Source organism: Pelophylax lessonae (genome assembly GCF_965119305.1).
Source record: "Pelophylax lessonae genome assembly, chromosome: 8".
Classification (NCBI taxonomy): Eukaryota; Metazoa; Chordata; class Amphibia; order Anura; family Ranidae; genus Pelophylax; species Pelophylax lessonae.
In genome coordinates, this window is record NC_138775.1 from 146,570,866 (window position 1) to 146,593,773 (window position 22,908).

Genomic DNA, 22,908 nt, shown 5'->3' on the forward strand with positions numbered 1-22,908 from the left:
GAAATCATCTCCGTACCCCACCATCCACAACTTACCCCCCCCCCCTCCACAGCTCACCTCTTCTCCCTGCCCGTCCACAGCTCACCTCTTCTACCAACCCCACCTCCACAGCTCACATTCTCTCCTCCCTCTATCCCCTCATCCATAGCTCACCTTTTATCTGCTCACTTTCTCTCCCCCAGCCCCCTATCCACAGCTAGCCTTCTTTCCTCCCTTCCATATTTCATCTTCTCCAATTTATAGGAATTGCTGTAAAATTGTTAATCTGCAAAGCTCCTGATAACACCTCTTTAACCAAATGAAAGTGTGAAAATTGGAGGAACTTGAAATTCAGGAGTCTTAGACACGATTACCATTCCTTGATGATCACTAGGATAGTAAATATTCTTTTTTTTAAGTTCAGATCCAATTTAAATATGAGGTAACTCTAAAAAAACAAATGCACTGATTTGATGCAGGCAAAATGTTGTAAAAATGCATTGAAAAAAGAAAAATAGTAAAGCTTGTAACCCCCCTGAAATATAAAATGAACAAAGCATAACTATCTATAGTGTGTACTTGCTTCAATGTATAGCACTTAGTGTTGATCCTGCCTCTTCTCTCCTTACTTGTGTTCCCCTGGTCAAAAGTCCCTTCTGACAGTTTATCTTGACAACAGGCAATCCTGGGAGATGCCCCCCCCCCCCACCAGCACACAGGTGATTGACAGCCTCGGCTGTACATGTTTCCCTATGAGACTGTAGAGGTGGGTGTGTCCATTCCCTCCATTCGGGTCTCAGTTTACACTCGGCTCTTTGTACTGTGCTGTACATTGTGCAGCATCAGATGCTTGGCCCCTGCCAAATGGAAGCTCAAAAATAGTATTCAATCTGTGTAGTTTAGAAAAATGTAGAGAAAACAGGGCTGCAGATAAACAGGTACAGCTTGTGTGGGAGGAATTGCTTCATCACTGTGTATCACCTAAGGCTAGTCATTTTTAGCGAGTACTGTATATGTTTACTGTATAGGTTTCTTAAGACTTTATGGTGGTTTAGGATGGTATTAAAAGACCAATTTAATTATCTGCTTAAATCAGCTAAATTAATTCCAAATGCATCAAAACAAAATGTTATTAGGGAACAGTTTTTTCTAATCAGGCTGTGGCTGTTTTAGAAAAATGATTAGGCTACATTCGCCAGGGTGAACAATTGTTTTTGCCACTGAGATTCACAGCGTGGCTCACTTTTTATTTTAATGCACATTTATTTAGTTGATTTACACATATTCCCAGCACTGTGTGAGTAAATGGAAGTGACTGGTTGCCTGTACAGCTTCCTGATCACTTTTACCCACCCCTGGTACATCCCCCCCTCCATTTGTGGACCCAGGAAACTAGTGAATGTCCATTAACTGATCTTCCCTACATAGTAAGAACCCAAAAGTGACCAAATAATTATTTCATCACTTCCATGTTCAGCTGTCAGTTTTTCCAGCCTCTGTGGCCAGAGAAGAAGTTAATGGAGTACAGTATGTGCTTCATTAACTTCAATAGAGACAGCAGGGGTTAAAAAAGAACCTGATGAAAAAATAAAATTGCACCTAAGCACTTAAAACCTACCCAAAAAAATCTGAGTCCCCCCGCCCCTCCCACATACACGCAAATACAAATGTGAACGCAAATATCACCAGTACTACACATGTAACATATTACCGAAGGAGAGCAATAATTCTAGGACCAATATTCACTTTTAACTCTTTATTGATGACCTGTAGGGGCTTTTATTTTATCATTGTAATTTGTATTGAAAATATAAACAAGGATAATAAACATACAAGGGGTAGGGAAACCCAAAAAACAATAACATTGCAAGGCAGTTCAGAAGAGTCCCAGTGGCTATATGCAAATACTAAGGGACATAGAAAAAAGAAACAGTACAAAGCACACAACTGGCCATAAAAACAAGTATGCAAATGACACGATAAGGAGAAACATTAATCAGCAGGAAACAAAAGTATACTCATGTAAGGGCAGAATCATGAAGATCCCAATCTGCCCATACAGCGTTAAAACAAGAAACTTCATCATGAACCGTAGCCGTAAGGAATTCCATCCTCCGTATCTCCAGCACCAGGTGTTGAAAGAGGGCAGCATCAGGCGGTCCTGCCTGCCGCCAGCACAACGGGATTGCTCTTCTGGCTGCAACCAGAAGGTAAGATATCAAATGCCTGGTGGGTTTGGAGACCCCGGGGAAGGGAAGGCCCAAAAGGTAATGAAGGGGATCCAACAGGAAGGACAACCCCGTCACTGATTGTATCATTGACCCCACCATGTCCCAAAAGGGTTGTAGGAGAGGACATTGCCAGAAAATATGAAAGAGTGTACCCAAACCTGTGCCGCAACGCCAGCAAGTGGCCGGGCATGATGGGTCAATCTTATGCAATTTAGCCGGGGTCCTATACCAAAATAACAAGATTTTCAAAGTAGTCTCCCTCTGCACCACACACCTGGAAGACTTGAAAGCAGCGGACCAAATTTTGTCCTACATCTGCAGTGAAATAGGTTTCTGTAATATATCAGACCATTTGCGCATATAAAGGTGGGTGTCCTCTGCCAATGGCTGAGCATCGTGTAAAATATTATAAATAATAAATTGTAGGGGCTTTTAAAGTGTCACCTATGGAAAATTTAAGGTTCCAAAGTTTGTTGCCGTTTTAAGGTTTGACATGGTGAAAAACTACTTACTTGACACAACTACATCTTTTATAATTTATCAACAATTGGGTAATATATTGCATTTGTGTGCTCTAAAATAAACTTTTATATATTTTGTAATGATATGTTATGCATGATAAACCATTGTGCTAATATTGTGTGACATAAATTGGGACTGTCCCCCATTTTATTCTTTATAGTGTCTGATTTCAAAGAATAGAAAATGTTTTGGGGTTTTTATGTAGTCCATAGGTGTGCTTCCCAAAGCTTAAGCGCAACAGAAGGGGAGAGCAATGCCGGCCCAAGTGATAGTAATCCTCTCCCCCATAATCAGGTGCTGGTTTGGTCTGTGTACTGACCAGATAATCCTGAAAAGCAAAAAAAGTGACCGCACTCCAAGATACAAGAAAAATCACTTTATTCTATAAAATACATCCAACATCCACAAGGAAAATGTACAGTAGCATCATGACATGCATGGAGGAAAGCTTTCTTAACGCGTTTCATGAATTTTTTCGCCTAATCATAACCCATCAGCACTAATAACATTAACTCTTAAATAGCAAAAATGCAGCTGTACAATGTCAAAGGGCTGATTAGCTCGCTCAAGATAAACACTTGTTACATACAAAATATTTTTTCCCTTTTTCTTACATAAAAACAGCAATATAGAAAAATATACAAACAAGCAGTTCTTGTATTGATCCTCAGATCCCGTAGGTTAACAAAAAAATACAACAATCATAGATAAACATGTTTCAAAATAAAGAATCAACTTCATATCTGATTGTTCTCCGACACCATGGGATAAGAGATGATAAACAGAAAACAGAAAAAAAAGGAAAAAAGAAAAAGAAATAAAAATAAGGATTGAAAAAGAAATGGAAATAGATCCGTATCACCGTAGATAGTGCATAGCTCAATGTTCAGTTTCATTATCGCACATGTACCTCTAGATAGTATAAAGTCCCATCAAATAATATAATTAAATATATTGAAACTGTATCTAAAACAATATAAATAGTGGTTTTAATTAAAAAAAAGAGATGTGGTGAGACAACACTAAAAGATACTGAGCGATGTGGTTGATTCACCCCAAAACTCAAACACACATGCGTGTGTGTATATAGATATATATATATATATATATATATATATATATATATATATATATATATATATATATACAGTGGCGGCTGGTGCTCAAAATTTTTTGGGGGCGCAAACAGAAAAATGTAATAGGCATTGCTTTGCGGCAAAAAACGCTGTAAAAAATTACGTGACTTTGAGGTCGCAAAAGTGTGAAAGGGGCCTTCAGTAATTAAGGTATAGTGTGCCCCCTTTCAATGCAGAGAGACCAGCGTGCCCCCTTTCAATGCACAGTGACCAGCATGCCCCCTTTCAATGCACAGTGACCAGCGTGCCCCCTTTCAATGCACAGTGACCAGCGTGCCCCCTTTCAATGCACAATGACCAGCGTGCCCCCTTCAAAACACTGACCAGCATGCCCCCTTCAATGCAGTGACCAGCGTATATGCCCCCTTCAATGCAGAGACCAGCATACATGCCCCCTTCAATGCAGTGACCAGCGTACATGTCCCCTTCAATGTAGTGACCAGCGTACATGCCCCCTTCAATGTAGTGACCAGCATACATGCCCCCTTCAATGTAGTGACCAGCGTACATGCCCCCTTCAATGCAGTGACCAGCGTACATGCCCCCTTCAATGTAGTGACCAGCGTACATGCCCCCTTCAATGTAGTGGCCAGCATACATGCCCCCTTCCTTGCAGTGACCAGCGTACATGCCCCCTTCAATGTAGTGACCAGCGTACATGCCCCCTTCAATGTAGTGACCAGGGTACATGCCCCCTTCAATGTAGTGACCAGCATACATGCCCCCTTCAATGTAGTGACCAGGGTACATGCCCCCTTCAATGTAGTGACCAGTGTACATGCCCCCTTCAATGTAGTGACCAGCATACATGCCCCCTTCAATGTAGTGACCAGCATACATGCCCCCTTCAATGTAGTGACCAGCATACATGCCCCCTTCAATTCAGAGACAAGCGTGCGTGCCCCCTTCAATCCAGTGCACTTACCTGGATCATCAGCAGCAGCAGCGGCTTCTCCTCAGTCCCCCGGTGCGTCTCCTCGGGTCCTCCCGTTCCCGCCTCCTCCTCAGCCAATGGCATGGGGTTTGCCTTGCGGCCAATCAGGAATCAGGTATTAGACCCGCTCCCTGATTGCCCGGGAGTAGGATCCGTGTGACAATAGCAAATTTTCATTCGCTATTGTCATACAAGGGGTGGAGTCGGGACGCACTGCTCTGCGACCCGGGTCCACCCTTTGCATCGCCCTATTAGAGCCTCTGGCTCTAATCAGGTGATGCAAGAAAAAAAAGCCCCATTGAACTCCATGCATCCGGTGCCCCTGCATGCAGATTAGGGGCCAGACGCATGGATAGGGGGGCGGCACCCCTGCACCCCCAACACACCGGCCGCCACTGTATCTATATATATATACATATATATGCATACATACACACAGAGACACACACACTACTATAACAGAGCCGATACAGTGAAAGAGAAGTATGGCAGCACTTCATTAATGGAAAACTGGTCAAAAAGAGATATTTCCCATCTCCCTGCTGGCACACAGAGCGATAATGCCAATGCGCATGGGGTGATTAGGGTGTGCCCAGGCACACCCGGCTCACCCCCTGCACATGCCTTTGACCCTGACAAAATCTTATCCTACTCAGGCTCAGTGAAAGTCAACTTACAAAGGGACTGATAAAACTCCTGGAAATGCTTGGCTATCTGGGAGGGGTAGTAAAGCTTGTTTCCCGCACTAGACATGACATAGGGTACATGTGTACCTCCATAGTTGCGTTTAAAGGCTCTCGCCAGCATACTTCCTCATTGCTCTGAATATAAAATTTATGAGAAAAAACCTTTCATTTGTGGGGGGGTCTGTTTATCCAATAAGTCCTTTAACTGCAGTCGTAAGTGGTCAAGTTGTGCAACAACCTGAGCCTCCATGCCTGCTTTGTGTCTGTGTAATAGGTCTGTAATCTGAGACAATAAAATGGTTAAATCAGATTGCAACTGTTTTTATAAGGATGCCGCATGAATTATGAAGGTATCTCTCACCTCTCACCACCATTGTATGGGCTTCCCATAGCACGCTCTCGTCATATTCACCATACAATTCTCCACAAAATATTGTTGAAGAACTGTGCGGACTGCCCCCACCACTTCTGCATTGTCCAGCTAGCTTCAACATAAGCCACCCATCCTAGCTTGAGATAAAACAGTAAACAATGGTAGCCGAAAAAGACAAAGCTGACTAACATCCTATATCACCAGAACAGAAATCATCCATGAATAAAAAATGCATTCAAATTACCTTATGGCCTGCTTTCTAAAGATAGACCAAAATATAATTTAGAGGCAGCCTGAACAGAAGTCCAGAGAGAGGAGGCAAACAGAAGAGGCTTCCAGAAAAAGTCAGAGAGAAGGGCTCTAAAATCACTTCTTTCCTTGTGCTTGCAGGTGGGAAACCAGGTTGATGGCAGGTTAGTTTTCGCTTGCGAAGCGGTTCCTGTTCAGGGCTTTATGAACACTGTAAGCAAAGTTGGCATTAAATTTGTCTCCGGCAGGCCAGGTATGCAAATGTTTTTCCCTGTGGCTCCTATTCTCATAGTCATCAAGTTGCAACAGAGGGCCTTGATTTTACAATCTTGTTGGTCCAGGAGGGTCTACACAGATTTTAATGCAGAAGTTGTCCCAGTGTGGTGGCTTTCTAGTTCCCGGCTGCAATGTCTCCTCAACTTGTTTATTGAATGTTGCAGTTCCGCTTTAGTGAGAAGTTCTTTGAGATATTGGTGAACTTCCCAGGGGAGCCCCCCATGCTGTGATGCTGACCCCGCTGCTGAGAAATATAAGAAGGAGAGACTGGGAGAGAGAGGGACTCACCCACAGTAAAAGCTTCCATCTGCATATCCTCCCGCAGCAGCACCAGAATCTCATTAGACAGGAAGGGAGATGGAAGATTCACCATATTTGAGCCTGCCAAGTCCAAGCCTCTGCAGTCCACCAGATAAGCAGCAATTCCTCCTTTCTTTCCTCTTGAGGGATCAGTGGAAGTGTTGGGCTCCCCCTTCTTCTGTGGTATAACAGCTGTGCCGGGATAGCGCTGAAAAGGCCAACCGAGCTGTGGTGAAATAGATGGGCAGCGGGAGCGACTAAGATCACCCATGACAGCAAAACTCCACCCCAACCCCCACCCAAAAAAATTTTTTTTCACACAAACTGCAAAAGTAGCACCCCATTGTTAAAAAAACTGCTATATTGTGCTTTTTTCCAAATAACAAAATATACAAAAACCAATAATAAAAAAAGGATAACATTTTTCACATTTTGGAGTGTCTGTTATTTTTGTACACTTGCTGTATGCTTTTGTTTATCGACATAAGCCAATATTGACCACCGAGGGGGGGGATTTACTAAAGCAAAAAAACTGTTCACGTTGCAAGTGCAGTTGCGTTCTACAAGTGCAGTTGCTCCAGGGCTTAGTAAAGGTAAATGGTCAATGGGGTTGATTTACTAAAGGCAAATATACTGTGTATGTGATTGGGTGATAAAAACCAGCAGAGCTTCTGTTTATTTCAGGGCTTCCCCTCAGATCTAGAGAAAGTGCACCTAAATTGATTGTAAAGGAAAAATGTCAAGCATGTCATAATTATAGTACCTGCCCTGTGAAATAGTTTTATACAGAGCAGCCCTGATCCTCCTCTTCTCGGGTCTTCAGCCTGTGTTTGGGCCCCTCCCCCTTGCCAAATGCCCCCATAGCAAGCCGCTTGCTGCGTGCTCACTCCCGATCCGGCTCTCTGCGCCCATAAGACACAGAGAGCAAGGCTAAGCCCCACCCCCTGCTCCCTTCTCACTGGCTGTGATTGACAGCCAATGGCTCCTGCAGCTGCAACTTGCCAATCAGGAGGGAGAGACCCAGCAGATCCTCAGGTCTCATGCATATCACTGGATCGTGATTAGCCTTAGGTGAGTATCAGGGGGGGATGTGGGGGGGAGCTGCACACTGAAGGTTTTTACCTTCATGCACTTGCAGTTTATAATATATTTGCCTTTAGTTAACCAACGTCAATTACATGCAAGGAGAATAAAAATAATCTGCACTTTTGTTGGCACGTGATTAGATGATGGAAGTCAGCAGAGTTCCCCTCATTTACTAAGCTCTGCAGCAAAAGTGTACAGTCATTTGCATTTAGTAAATACACACCATCATGTCTTCATTTGACCTGGTGATGAATCCACAAAGACTACTACTGCACTGAGCAAAATGACATGACATAGGAATTTTTGTAAACTATTGTTGAAAAACTGAAAAAGATTTCCAATAGTCTGGAGTGATTTTCCAGGGGCTACATGTCTTGCCTTTTCTGGTAGTGTTTTAGTAGATCTGTGCCCTTCATAAGAAATAGAGATTTGCAGGGCAGTATTTATGTTTGCTAAAGTTTTTACAGCTGCTGCTTTGAGCATCAGATGTTTTTTTTTGTTTTGTTTTTTTTATTTGCCTCTAAACTTCCCTGCATATTGTCCTACGTGTTCATGCATTTATAGGCTTTTAGCAGCAATTTTTAGGCAGGAGAGTTAAGTGGCAGAAAAAAAAGAAAAACCCTCTGGCAGCTCGTTCTGGAGAAGCAGTGTTTTGGCAGCAAAATGCTGACAGCTCCTAAACGCTACTAAACACCGCTGCCTAGTGTTGTTTTGTTTTTAAGCAGAGGCCTCCAGTGTCCTTAACGACCAGTGAACAGCCAGCCGCCGAGGCCCTAACAATGGATGAGCCATCGGATATCATTGTGATTCCCTGCTGACAGCTGAATGTAAGAGATAAAAAATAGTGAAAAAAAACAGTGTGCCCCCCCCCCCACACACACACACACACGCACACACACGCACACACACACACACACACAAATACACACACACTCTATACCAGGCCCTTCAGTTCTGGTATTGATTTTAAGGGGAACCTCATGGCAAAATAAAAAAAAAATGGCAAGACCCCCCCCCCCCACCAAAATCTATACCAGACCCTTATTCAAACATGCAGGAAAGGGGGAGGACGAGCGCCCTCCCCCTGAATAATACCAGGCCACATGCCCTCAACATGGGGGGGTGCTTTGGGGGTGCTTTGGGGCAGCGGGGTGACTTGTCAGAAACTGGATGATCCCGGCCTCCCCATTGTTCATCGTGACTGATGATGGATCTACATTAGGGGACATTGTTTTTTTTTTTTTAAATAGAGGACTTGTCATAGACTGTGTGTGCGTTTTTATTTACTTTTTGCCACTTTTTTAGTGAATTAATAGGTACAATGTTCCCCATACTCATTCACATGGGGGGCTGGATCTTCCAGATTCCAATAAGACACCCCCCACCCCATAGCACCCCCTCCATGTTGAGGGCATGGGGCCTGGTATGATTCGGGGGAGGGCCCTCGTCCTCACCCTTTCCTGGCTATGGCTTAAAATCCATACCAGACCCAAAGGGCCTGGTATGGAATGGGGGGACCCCCATGCTGTTTTTTTTTTATATTTTTTTTTTATTGCCGGCATTTGTTTTTTTTACATTCAGATATCAGCAGGGACTCATCCATTGTTTAGGACACAGTGGCTGGATTCCCAGCCCACTCCTTAACGACCAGCAATTCACTGGTTGGTATAGACACTGGTGGCCCCACTCCTTAACGCTAACGTTACTAAACGTAGCCTATACACTGTGCTAAACACTGCTAAACGCTGGACAAAAAATGCTAGAACATTTTTTGCCCAGTGTTTTTAAAGCAGTTTTTAACTTTCTAGTGTGCATGAAGCCTAATAGTGATTGATTCTTGCCTTATCTATTTTAGAAAAGGCATTTGTTTATTTGTGTGTTTACGTGTGTATACAGGTAGGGATCAATATATTTCCTCTGTTTTTATAGATGCTACTATGTACAACAATTCACTGGGTCCCCCACGACCTGCTGGTGTTCCTACCACATATGGTATGTAAATAATTTTTTTTTTTATGAATTTGTTTATTAACATTGGTTATGGATTACATATTTCTCTTTAACTAAAAGTTTTTAATTATAATTCATCCAATATTGGGATGTAATCAAGAATTCCAGGTAAAGCATCAAAAAGCTTTTTTATTGGTGTATTAATAAGCATTCTGTACAAACAGACAAACAGCTCTCTGAAACTTGTCTGTGCCATTTCCACAAGCCAATCAGCAAACTTATTATTTGTTTATAATTTCGGATACAATATTCTCCTTGAAATGCTAGGATTTCCAGCAGTCTTTTGTCAATGTGTGTTATAGTAGATAGGGAGAGCAGATACACACTGCTGTATTGTGCTACCAAAACTGTCAATTGCAGTGTGGGGCACTACATAATAGTGTGTTCACAGTACATATAATCCCAACAGCCCCCATTCACATGCTATTTTTGCACACATAATAAAAATCCATTTTAGACCTGAAGATTAGTTAAAACCCCTAAACAGTATATACTTTCTGAAAGCAGAGACCTTGGAGAAAACAATAGTGGTAGTTCCAATTTTTTATGCCAGATGAGGGCACACATTTCCTTAAAAAAAAAATTAAGTTAACTTTAGTGCAAACAAACTAAATGACCCAAATTTTTGTTAAAATATAAAAGATTAGTTTTTGCCTAGTAAATAAATACCCAACATGTCAAGCCTTAAAATTGTGTCTGCTTGTGAAACGGCAACAAACTTTGGTACCCAAACTTCTCCATTGGTGTCGCTTTAAAAGCTCACAGGCCCTCACGTCATCAGTTCAAAGTTAACTGTGAAAAATGGCCCTAGAATTTTTACTCTCGCCCTGGCCTGCAAGGTAATATGTAGTGCAGTCAAAAATGTTGTACCTAGGTGCTTCCAACCTGTGCGTTTACATATGTATGTGAGTGTACATATGGGCAGTGGGGCTCGTTTTTTTTTTTTTTTTGTTAAGTGCTTTGGGGTACCTTTAATTTGTTACACATTTGTACTGCCAAAGACTCTTTATAAAAAGACATCTGCATTAATTTTACTAGGATTTTTCTTTTCACATATTGACCTTTTTCACATATATATCATTTGTGATTTTTTGACTTTCACATTTGGCACTTTATTAATTTTTATATGGAAACTATTCATCTACATCAGTTTATTTAGCCTCTTTCAACACAATATTTATTGTTGTTAATAATTAATTATTTATTTACTGCTTTAAGAGCATATTTATTTGATGTCCACTGATTTCTTGAATCGTTTTAGTTCACTATTTATTGCGCAGCATTTTTTGATAATATTGATAATATGACAAAATCTGTATCACTTCGGGGTTCTTACTGTCTAGGGCGACACGCCATGCAGGTAGTGGGTGAGGGAAGTCCATTCATTTCTGGCTCCTGTAGCACTAAAAAGGTTGCCTTTTTGTGTTTGTCAGCAACAACTTTGGTTGCTGTTTAGCTTCTGCCCAATCTTTATTATGTGTTTTATTGGAGTTTTGTTTATTTCTTTTATTTCATTTTTTTTTTTTTTTTTTAATTTTCAGCTAGGTTTAAAAAAAAACAGGATTAGGTTTAGTATTATGTGATTTTTTTATATTTTAGTTATATAGTTATATTTTTTATAAAGTGATTTATATTTTATTTTGATTTCATTTTGGCAGGCCTTTTTTTATTTGGGTCAGCAGTGTAAACTTTCTTTACAGCACATCACCGCAAACTTGTGCATTAAAGTTTTATGCACCAAATCACCACAACTTTAGTGCATTAAATCCTTATTGCCCCTATTGCTATATATGAAAATAAAGTTAGGCAATTAAAATGTGATTCAAAATGCCAGGCAGGCCTAAAGAGAGAGGGAGATGTTCTGTACACAGAGGTACCAGGGGACGAGCAGGTCCTGCAGGACAAAGCAGTGGGCAGATTGCACTATTGAGTGCAGGACATGTCTTCCTTTGTTTGTGAGTGGCAGTAGTTAACAGCCAAAGTACACAGAGGAGACAGTTGAAAAACTCACAGTCGTCTTCATCTTCCTCTTCTCAGGTGCAGAGAAGCCTGTTGACTGCAATGCACCCTCTTTCTCCTCCTTTTCTGTTAATCACATCATAGTTCTGCAAACTAGCACCAAGGCGTCAGCATTATTGTTTCAGAACCGTTAATTGATGCAGTTATATGCACAGGAATTTCTCATATAAGATGTTGGGGATAAGGAACATATAAGGAGGGGACATCAGCAGGGAGCATCTAGAAGCAGTGATGTTATTGTTCCTGCAGCTTAAGATCACTGACAAATGGGCTCCAGGATTAAGGAGGGTGGGGATGATGAGGTGGCAGACTATACTTGTGTGCCAGAGACTGTAGAGAAAGAAAGTGGCAGAGAGGTAGAAAAGTGGCAGGGGAGGATTTTGTCCAATGGAAGGGAAGCTTGTAGAAGATTGGATTGAGTAGCCATCCTATTCCACAAGATGGCACTGGGTCAAAGGTACAAGTCACTGGGCTGGTCCACAGAGCTCTGCAGTCTGTTCCTTTTTCACAAATGTGCTACCAACAGCACCTTGTGGTGTGCAGTCTCTGTCTGCAGTGTCCAAAGAAACACAAGAACAAGTAGGGTACTGGATTCAGATTTTCTAAGGGTCACTGAAATTGTCACTGGGCACCAATTTGGCAGCACCCCACAAAAAAGTGATTATCCTTATGAACAAGGAAAAAACAAACAGGCGAAGCGCCTCTAAGTGCAGTACGTTTTTAATCCAACAAGCACATAAGATATAACAATTCACATGGGGTACAAAATGGTAGGCTCGATCTGATGCCAGGAAATGGTGGTAGAGTCCAATGTCCAGAGTCCGGGAAAAGAGGTGACCGAAGCCGGTAGATGGAATCGGAGGACAGAACAAGCCGGCTGCTGTCTTCCGGGACCAGCTGATCTCCGCGTGTCAAGCTGGAACGCAGCGTCTGCCGCGTGACGTCACCAAGACGAGAGGAATCGCACAACGCGTTTCAGAGCATGCGCCAAGCTCACAGTGAGCATGTGCACTCTTTTTTCAAGTGTTAGTGCAGAGACAGCAGAGGGAGCCAAAGTTTATACTAACATGATCCATAAATGGGAGTATACATTGAAACAAACCACCAATGGACTGAACTGGTGGCCATACTAGATAAGGAACTAAATAAGAGCAGCAGTAATGTCTAGACTAATATGAAAAGGACATATACACAGACATTAGCTAATATCTAAGGTATAATATCTAAGATATTAAAGGTATTTTGCCTAATAATGTATGTCTTTTTACCATTTTAGCCATTTATGCACCTATCACACCGACTCCACTACAGTAGACCAGAGCGCCAGCTGTTCATTTTCTTATGAACAAGGAAAGAACCCAGAATTGAGAATCCATAAACATACAGCCCAAAGAGAGCACCAAACATATGTTCAAAAGTTCAAGGTTATTAATAAAATAGATTTAAAGCATGAAAAAGCCAACTTGTTTCAGGGGCCAAATGCATTCCCCTTTATCAGAACTTAAGAATTTAGACTGTGCTTAACCACTTTAGGACCAGACATTTTAAACCCCTTCCTGCCCAGGGCATTTTCCAGTTTTCATCACTGTCACAATTGAAATAACAATTACTCAGCAGTGCAACACTGTACTCAAATGAAATATTTATTATTTTTTTAAAACAGATATAGCTATCTTTTGGTGGTATTTATTCAAGGCTGTTTTTGTTTTTGCTATAAAAAAGAAAAAAGACCAAAAATTAAAAATAATTTTCTTAGTTTCTGTAATTCAAGTCAAAATGTATTCTGCTAAATTCCTTTGGCAAAAGTAAAACAAATCAGTATGTAAATATTAGTCTGTGTGAAAGAGTCTACAAACTATGGTATTCACTGGGTATAGGATATAATCACATTTTGTTGCTTTGCAGCCTGAAATAAAGACAATTTTTGTTTTATCCAGCTGTATTTACTAGTGCCACCTATACCATCCAAGTGAAATATTTAACACCAACATGTCAGAAAAAAAAATCAAAAATAGAATCATTGAGTTGAAAAAAGGATCATTCCCTTATGTCAGTGTTTTGTAGACCACCTTTTGCTTTAATTACAGACTTTAGTCTGTTAAGATATGTCTCTACTAACATCTAGACTTAGAAACATTTTCCCACTCTTCTTTGCAGAACTGTTCAAGTTCAGTTACATTTGATGGTGACTGTTTGTGGACTGCAGTTTTCAAGTCATTCCACAGACTTTCAATGAGGTTTACGTCTGGGCTCTGACTAGGCAATGCAAGGACATTAACCTTTTTCTCCTTCAACCACTCTGTGGTCATTGTTGCTGTGTGCTTTGCATCATTGTCATGTTGGAAGGTAAACCTTCTTCCCAATGACAAATTTCTGGAAGAGGGCAGCAGATTTTCCTCAAGAATGTGACGATATTTTGCCCCATCCATTTCTCTTCTATCCTGACAAGTGCTTTAGTCCCTGCTGCAGAGAAACACTCCCATAACAGGATATTACCACCTCCATGATTTACTGTAGGATTTGTGTTATTTGGATGGTGAGCTGTATTGGATTTTCACCAGACAGATAATTTAGTGTTGAGGCCAAATAATTCAATTTTAGTCTCACCTGCCATCCCATACGTGCATATTTACCTAAAGCAGTAGCTGCAGCATGGTCAACATTGAGTTCCAACACATGGATGTATTGCATATTAAGTGGTTGGCAGGATGCTTGTGCTAGTGCTTCATTTCAGACAGGCAAGCACTTGCGTAATATGACCTCCTAAAGGTGCTGCACAATCTTCTAGCCTGTTTAAGGACATTCTGGAAGCCAGGGTACCTAACCAGGGACTGCTGCATCACTAGGTTTAGAACATGTGCCAGGCATGGTACCTTGTGACGTTTTGCATGTTTATGGGCAGATTTGTGTTGTTGTGTGTGACACGTGATTTTGTCTGGCTCAGGAAGGTGTAGGGTCAGCCACCTCTCGGTATGCCATTGAAAAAATCTCTGGCCCCCAGGCATAGCTTCCAAATAACATGGCAGTGTTTTGCCTGGGCTGTTGCATAGGCTCTGGGGTTATTGGGGGGAACTGGGGGCCCTGAGGAGTCATGAGAGGAAGCCATTGAGGAGGGGGTAGGAGTAACTGCACTGTGACCTACAGCAATGTGCAAGTCAAAGGACAGCACAACCAGCTCCAATGGTGTGCTCCATCCTTTCCAGCTATCAGCAAGCCTATGCTTGACCCATGCTCATCATGACCCCAAGTTAACTCTCTTCTCCACTTGATGCGCCATAAGGTAAGCCTTTAAGGTATAAGGTAATCTTGGTGAAACTTCCCTCCCTGTCTCTTGAGGCCACAGACGTTGCAGTGAATGCAGAAGGAGAATTGTGAAGGAGGAAAGGTGGAAAGTAAGGAACAATGCAGAGGAGTGTGGGTCTTTTTCTGGCCACAAATGTGTTGAGGTGTTGCTCCCACAATGCTATTTGTTGCAAATTCATGCGTCTCTTCATGCATATGGTACCCAAATGAATGGTAGATTTACCATGGCTGGTACACTGCAGACAGACATACAGTCTGATGAGAGCACCAAACAAGGGTCCAAGAGTCCAAGATTTTTAATGATAAAATGAATTCATAGCAGGAAAATACCTTGCAACATTCACTAACACTGGTTTAACCTACCTTCTGAAACTGTTCCAAGCAGTAAATCAAAGTTGAGATCTATGTTTAACCACCACCTGCCCAGGCGCTATACATAAATGGCCCGCTGGGAGCCTCTTGGTATGAAATTTTAGGCATTTTCCAAAAACTTGTTGCAAAAAAAAAAAAAAATGAAGTCTTTAAAAGATTGTTTTCTCTCCAAAATGTGGTCATGGGTGTTTCTAGAGTCTCACACATGTGGCATTTCTATACTCAGGAGGAGTAGTCAGATATATTTTGGGGTGTAATTCTAAGTATGCCTATGCTGTGTTATAGAAATATCCTATTCATTGACAACTTCGTGTTAAATAATACATTTTCATTTTCTTTTTACATTTTCCAAAAAGTATGGTAAAAAAATTACATCTTCAAAAAACTCATTATGTCTTTTAGAAAATACCTTAGGGTGTTTGCTTTCCAAAATATGGTCATTTAGTGGTTGTTTATGTAATAGGTAGTCAGGAAATTAGATATGTAATTTATGCCCATAGAAACTGTGAAGGTGTTCCTTGGATTTTGGGCCTCTCTATGTGGTTAGGCCGCCAAAAAGTCCCACACATGTGGTATCCCCATACTAAGAGTAGCAAAATATTTTTTTTACTATATTTGTAAGTAAATGCCTATGTTGTGAGTAAGAAATAACTTGTTAAATTAAAACTTTGTGAAAAAAATTTTTTTTTCCTCATTTACAAGAAACATTTTGTAAAAAATTACAACCTTATAAAAATTCATCATGCCTTTTACTAAATACCTTGGATGGTCTACTTTCCAAAATGGGATAATTTGGGGAATATGTACCATCCTGGAATTTTAGGGCCTCAAGACATTAGATGGGCAGTGTTTTGTAAGGGGGTAGCAGTCTAAGTCTAGGAATTTTTTTCTTCATGTTGTGCATCTATATGGCTTTACCGACGACTCCTGTCTAGTATATATATTCTTTGTACTTTTGTAATTTTTACATTTTGTTATATAACTACTAGATTTGGAGTTGAGACCTGGTTTGAGGATTTCTTTATAGCATTGTTTTTAGAAAAATTGCACTAATTAGGGAGATGCTATGAAAGAACCTCTCGCTCACATTTCCAGATAGTGGCAGGATCCCCCCACATGCCCAACATGACTCAGATCCTCATATCTCTGAAAAAAAGAGCAGCAGTGGTGGTGACTTCCTCAACAACACATTTTAAGTCATTTTTCCAACAACAGACAAGACAGGCTGCAGGCAGCACCTCAGCTACCTGCCACCATTAGAAGTTCCTGCCACCTCTGTTGGTCTGAGACCCTTACCAGCTCCTGCCACCATTACCAGATCCTGCCTCCTCTGCTGCCCTGCCACCATTACCAGCTCCTGCCACCTCTGCTAGCCTGCCATCATTACAAGCTCCTGACTCCACTGCTAGTCTGCTACTTCTCCTTGCTTGCTGCTGCAACCATTACCAGCTCCTGCCAACTTGGCTGTCCAGCCACTTTCCCTATTAAGATCTTCTGCCACCTCAGATGACTTGCCACCATCCTTAGCTCCTGACAATTTTGCTGGACTGCCATAATTACCAGCTTCCTCCACCTCTCTTGGCCTATTCCAGTGCTCTGGCACTGTAAAGGTGCCACACATAATGTTTCCTCACCTGGGCCTCAGATCTAAAATTTCAAATGTTTGCTGCAGAATAACTCCATCAATGTGCCTTCAAGTGTGTGGCCTATTCTGATGCTCAGGTAATAATAATGTTTTTGCAGCTGGTCCTCAGATGTAAAATTCATAATCCTGCATCACTGTTCCTTAAAGTTTGCAATCTATTCCAGTGCTCTGGAACTTTAAGTGTGCCACACACAATGATTTTGCAGCTGTACCTTTATTGCAATTGCAATTTTTTGTATTGTTTTCAGCAGGGTAAACCATGCCTTGTTAATCCCAAGTTCATACCCTATTCCAGTGCTCTGGCACTCTAAAATATCTGTGTCTAACACCTTTCTGAAATACAAAATCCGATTCCAAAAAAGTTGGGACACTGTACAAATTGTGAGTAAAAAAGAATGGACTAATTTACAAATCTCATAAACTTATATTTTATTCACAATATAATATAGATAACATATCAATTATATTAAAAATAGCGCACACATGCAAAAGAAAAGGCTATCAAATATGGAGACAATCCATAAATAAAAATGGGGATTTGGTCCCACCATATGGCCATATCGTGCTCAAGCCCACCACTACGTCAAAGTACCCCATTATCAGTGGGTCCTACACTATCCATAATAAAAGGATGAATCCAGCCTCTCTAACCCTTGGAGATAACACACCTTGCTGGGAGAGATGTGCGACTGCACTACAAGCAACTCCTCCTATATCTACTTGATAGTGGACACTTGATAGAGTACAGGTGTGTGTGGGGGGTGGGGTGCTCAACCTCATAAGTCTGGTCAGACCGAATATATAATAAACAAGCTAAAAATTGGGGGAGCAAATCCTGAACATGTATATCTAAAGCCGGTGCAGCTATGGACCAAGCGACATGTATATTAAAAAAGAATAGCGCACACATGCAAAAGAAAAGGCTATCAAATATAGAGACAATCCATAAATAAAAATGGGGATTTGGTCCCACCATATAGCCATATCGTGCTCAAGCCCACCACTACGTCAAAGTACCCCATTATCAGTGGGTCCTACACTATCCATAAAAAAGGATGAATCCAGCCTCAAACAGAAACAGAAACATATGAATTGTTGAAAGTGAGACATTTTGAAATGTCATGCCAAATATTGGCTCATTTTGGATTTCATGAGAGCTACACATTCCAAAAAGGTTGGGACAGGTAGCAATAAGAGGCTGGAAAAGTTAAATGTACATATAAGGAACAATTTGCAACATGATTGGGTATAAAAAGAGCCTCTCAGAGTGGCAGTGTCTATCAGAAGTCAAGATGGGCAGAGGATCACCAATTCCCCCAATGCTGTGGCAAAAAATAGTGGAGCAATATCAGAAAGGAGTTTCTCAGAGAAAAATTGCAAAGAGTTTGAAGTTATCATCATTTACAGTACATAATATCATCCAAAGATTAAGAGATTCTGGAACAATCTCTGTGCGTAAGGGCCAAGGCCGGAAAACCATACTGGATTCCCGTAATCTTCGGGCCCTTAGACGACACTGCATCACATACAGGAATGCTACTGTAATGGAAATCACAACATGGGCTCAGGAATACTTCCAGAAAACATTGTCGGTGAACACAATCCACCCTGCCATTCACCATTGCCAGCTAAAACTCTATAGGCTAAAAAAGAAGCCATATCTAAACATGATCCAGAAGTGCAGGCGTTTTCTCTGGGCCAAGGCTCATTTAAAATGAACAATATTTTGGTATACTGGCGCAACGAAAGGAGAGGGAAGCCAACGGTTTCTACCTTACATAATCACAATGTCTAATGCACATATACACATGGAGAAGTCCATTTTCAAGTCCATATGTATATAAAAAAGTCCATATGTATATAAAAAAAGTCTTTGGCACTGAAGGCTGCACTGCCACAAGTAAGAAGAAGAACTTGAAGGATACTGTACTTGAAGTGCAGTAGGAACGTTTTAATAAAATATATCAATGCACACCAATATACTATCAATTGAGCAGGTGAGAAAGGCAACATATAACATATAAGCATGTCCGTCCGTGAGGTGGGTTCGTCCGGGTGTCTCAAGCAGTCTCTAGTGCTCCACTGTAGCTGATGGATGTTGGCACTTCCTGGGGACTGGGACGCAGAGATGGACATCTGGCGACACTCCCCGGTCGTGACGTAGGGACGTGATGACGTAGACAACGCGTTATCGGAGAATGCACTCCTTCCTCAGGACTCTATCCCGCCATCTTAATCGAGGGAAATATATAGAGGGGATGCCAATCGACATCCGCTGGCTCCTAAAGATAGGTTCTCTAGATACTCGGCTACAGCGGAGCACTAGAGATTGCTTGAGACACCCAGACGAACCCACCTCATGGACGGACATGCTTATATGTTATATGTTGTCTTTCTCACCTGCTCAATTGTGAGTATATTGGTGTGCATTGATATATTTTATTAAAAATTTCCTACTGCACTTAGAGTGGCACCTGTCTTTCTTCTACAGTATCCTTCATTTAAAATGGACTGTGGCAAAGTGGAAAACTGTTCTGTGGTCAGACAAATCAAAGTTTGAAGTTCTTTTTGGAAAACTAGGACACCATGCCATCCGGACAAAAGAGGACAAGGACAACCCAAGTTGTTATCAGCGCTCAGTTCAGAAGCCTGCATCTCTGATGGTATAGGGATGCATGAGTGCGTGTGGCATGGACAGCTTACACATCTGGAAAGGAACCATCAATGCTGAAAGGTATATCCAAGTTCTAGAACAACATATGCTCCCATCCAGACGTCGTCTCTTTCAGGGAAGACCTTGCATATTCCAACATGACAATGCCAGACCACATGCTGCATCAATTACAACATCATGGCTGCGTAGAAGAAGGATCCGGTTACTGAAATGGCCAGACTGCAGTCCAGATCTTTCACCCATAGAAATAATTTGGGGCCTCATAAAGAAGAAGATGTGACAAAGAAGACCTAAGACAGTTGAGCAACTATAAGCCTGTATTAGACAAGACTGGGACAACATTCCTATTCCTAAACTTGAGCAACTTGTCTCCTCAGTGGTAAACATGGCCTTGTCCCAACTTTTTTGAGATGTGTTGATGCCATGGAATTTAAAATCAACTTATTTTTCCCTTAAAATTATACATTTTATCAGTTTAAACATTTGATATGTCATCTATGTTGTATTCTGAATACAATATTGAAATTTGAAACTTCCACATCATTGCATTCTGTTTTTATTCACAATTTGTACAGTGTCCCAACTTTTTTGGAATCGGGTTTGTAATATACTCTTAAAGTATAACTAAAGGCAAACGTTTTTTTTTTTTTTGTTTTTTTTTGGATAGAGTAGAGAAGGGCTAGAATGGCTGTTAGTTTTTATTGCTGTCTGTGTTCCTGTTAGGGGGATTCTCCCTCTCTATCATGTCATGTTTACCATTACTTTGAAAGTGAAAGTAAAAGAAAATCCCAAATTTTGGGTTGTCCCCGGAAAAGTAATAAAGGGGAAATCTTCCAATGGGGACACTAGTTCTGGTGACCTGGGGGTCCCCAGGGACATCCCTTAAGTTGCAGGGATTTCCTCTCACTTCCTGTTTGGCTATGGGACAGAAAGTGAAGGGAAATCTCCGCAATGGGACACAGATGGGGGGGGGGGGAATCTGAAAGGGGCTTTATAACCCTCTGTTACTCCATCCAAAATGAAAAAAAAATGTTTTGCCTATAGTTCTACTTTAAGTTTACTTCAAGATAAAACCTGTCTAGTTTCTCCCTTGTCACCCTCAAAGTCCCATTAGAAAGAGGACCCTCTCCCCAATGTCTGATGTTTTAAAAAAAATGGTAAATGTCCCCCATGGCAGTGCTCCCCACCACCTCCAAAAAAAATCAGTGGGGTTTGCAATTTTTGAACTGCACAATGCATTCATGAATCCCCCACCATCCAAACCCAGACACATTCACTCATCCGTACTAAACATATTATTGTGCTACTCAAAGCTGTAGTCACAGTGTTTCTTGTTCTTCTTCGTTGCAATCAGATCTTAGTAAAAATGTACAATAATGTAGTGTGCTCAACAGAATACTTTAAAATGCAAATAAAATTACATCTAAATATAATCCTCCACAATATATGTGATTACCACACAATATGAAAACCTTGAAATCAAGGTGTGAAAGAAATATGTACAAATAAACACTTTGCAAAGAAATGTTTAAATAAGAAATATACAGGTGAATAAAGTCCTCAGGTTATTCAAAATAATCCCCAAAAAACAAAAGTGAAGCTTTAATAAATCAAGAGATCTTCAATCTTGCCATTATTGAACCCTTAGATCCTTAAATATGGAATAAAGGGAATAGTCCCTTACCAGATGGCACTAAAAAGTGAACCTTAATTGTGAACAGGCACTTTCCACACGTGAGAGAAAACAATCGAGTGAGGTGTCACCCAAGTGATAGTGCAAACTTCTTACCAGAAGTATAAAGAGGGTAAGCGTGAACCAATGTTAGTATATGGATGCACCAGAAAAAAGGTATTCAATGGCGGCTTCAATGTATGGACAGTGAGATTCCTCCACTTGAACCGTGTCCAACTTGCAAATTAAGCTAGCGATACTCTTCTCTAATGTAGCCCCCCCCCCATAATGAAAAAAATAAGGTGCCAATAGTGCATTATCCTTTTAAAAAACTTTATTAAAAACAGAAACGCACTTACATGGCGGAGGAGGAACAAGGCACAAACAATGGTTCCAAGATACGAAACGTGGCCGCCTGCAGCGCAGACCACGTAGCTGGTCCCAGCTGACGCCTGATAAGGAGAAACACGTCGGAGGGAGCAGCCACGCCGTCACGCCACATGGATACCTTTCTTCTGGTGCATCCATATACTAACATTGGTTCACGCTTACCCTCTTTATACTTCTGGTAAGAAGTTTGCACTATCACTTGGGTGACACCTCACTCGATTATTTTCTCTCACGTGTGGAAAGTGCCTGTTCACTATTAAGGTTTACTTTTTAGTGCCATCTGGTAAGGGGCTATTCCCTTTATTCCATATTTAAGGATCTAAGGGTTCAATAATGGAAGGATTGAAGATCTCTTGATTTATTAAAGCTTCACTTTTGTTTTTTTGGGATTATTTTGAATAACCTGAGGACTTTATTCACCTGTATATTTGTTATTTAAACATTTCTTTGCAAAGTGTTTATTTGTACATATTTCTTTCACACCTTGATTTCAAGGTTTTCATATTGTGTGGTAATCACATATATTGTGGAGGATTATATTTAGATGTCATTTTATTTGCATTTTAAAGTATTCTGTTGAGCACACTAAATTATTTTACATTTTTACTTTTTCAAACTCTAGTGCTGCCACAGAATTAGAAGGTTAGCGCACCTCTTTCTTTACACTATTAATCAGATCTTAGTACCCATCAACACTATTGGCAAGAACCTTCATCGGTCCCAGAGCTGGATTTGGGTGTGGACCAAAGGCCCAGAGCCAAAACAGATTTGGCTCTGAATCAAGAAAATCAATTTACGGGTATCTATCTCACAGGCAGAAGATAAAGCATGAATATTGTAGGATATGAATGGGTCAGAATTGCTAGTAAAATGTATAAGCCTGAGATTAAATATTTCAAAAACTTGATTAGTGGCCTGGCCGGAAAGGCCATTCAATTATACCATTACCTTCTATTACATTATAATCAATGATGAGTGCTATAGCAATGCAGTCTTACCTAGGGTGGTATATTGCAAAAGATTTTTATTAAACATAAATGCAAAGATTATG

At 41.0% G+C, this 22,908-nt stretch overlaps 1 protein-coding gene across 2 annotated transcripts in view; it reads left to right on the forward strand.

Annotated features, from left to right (window-relative positions):
• DDR2 (discoidin domain receptor tyrosine kinase 2) overlaps window positions 1–22,908 on the forward strand; it is a 167,755-nt gene that overhangs the window by 113,128 nt on the left and 31,719 nt on the right. The window contains exon 9 of one of the 2 annotated variants that reach the window (XM_082264960.1): window positions 9,702–9,764. The exons of the other annotated variant lie outside the window; for it this stretch is intronic. Coding sequence (XP_082121086.1) covers window positions 9,702–9,764 — 63 coding nt within the window. The remainder of the gene's footprint in view (window positions 1–9,701; window positions 9,765–22,908) is intronic. 2 annotated transcript variants of the gene reach the window in all.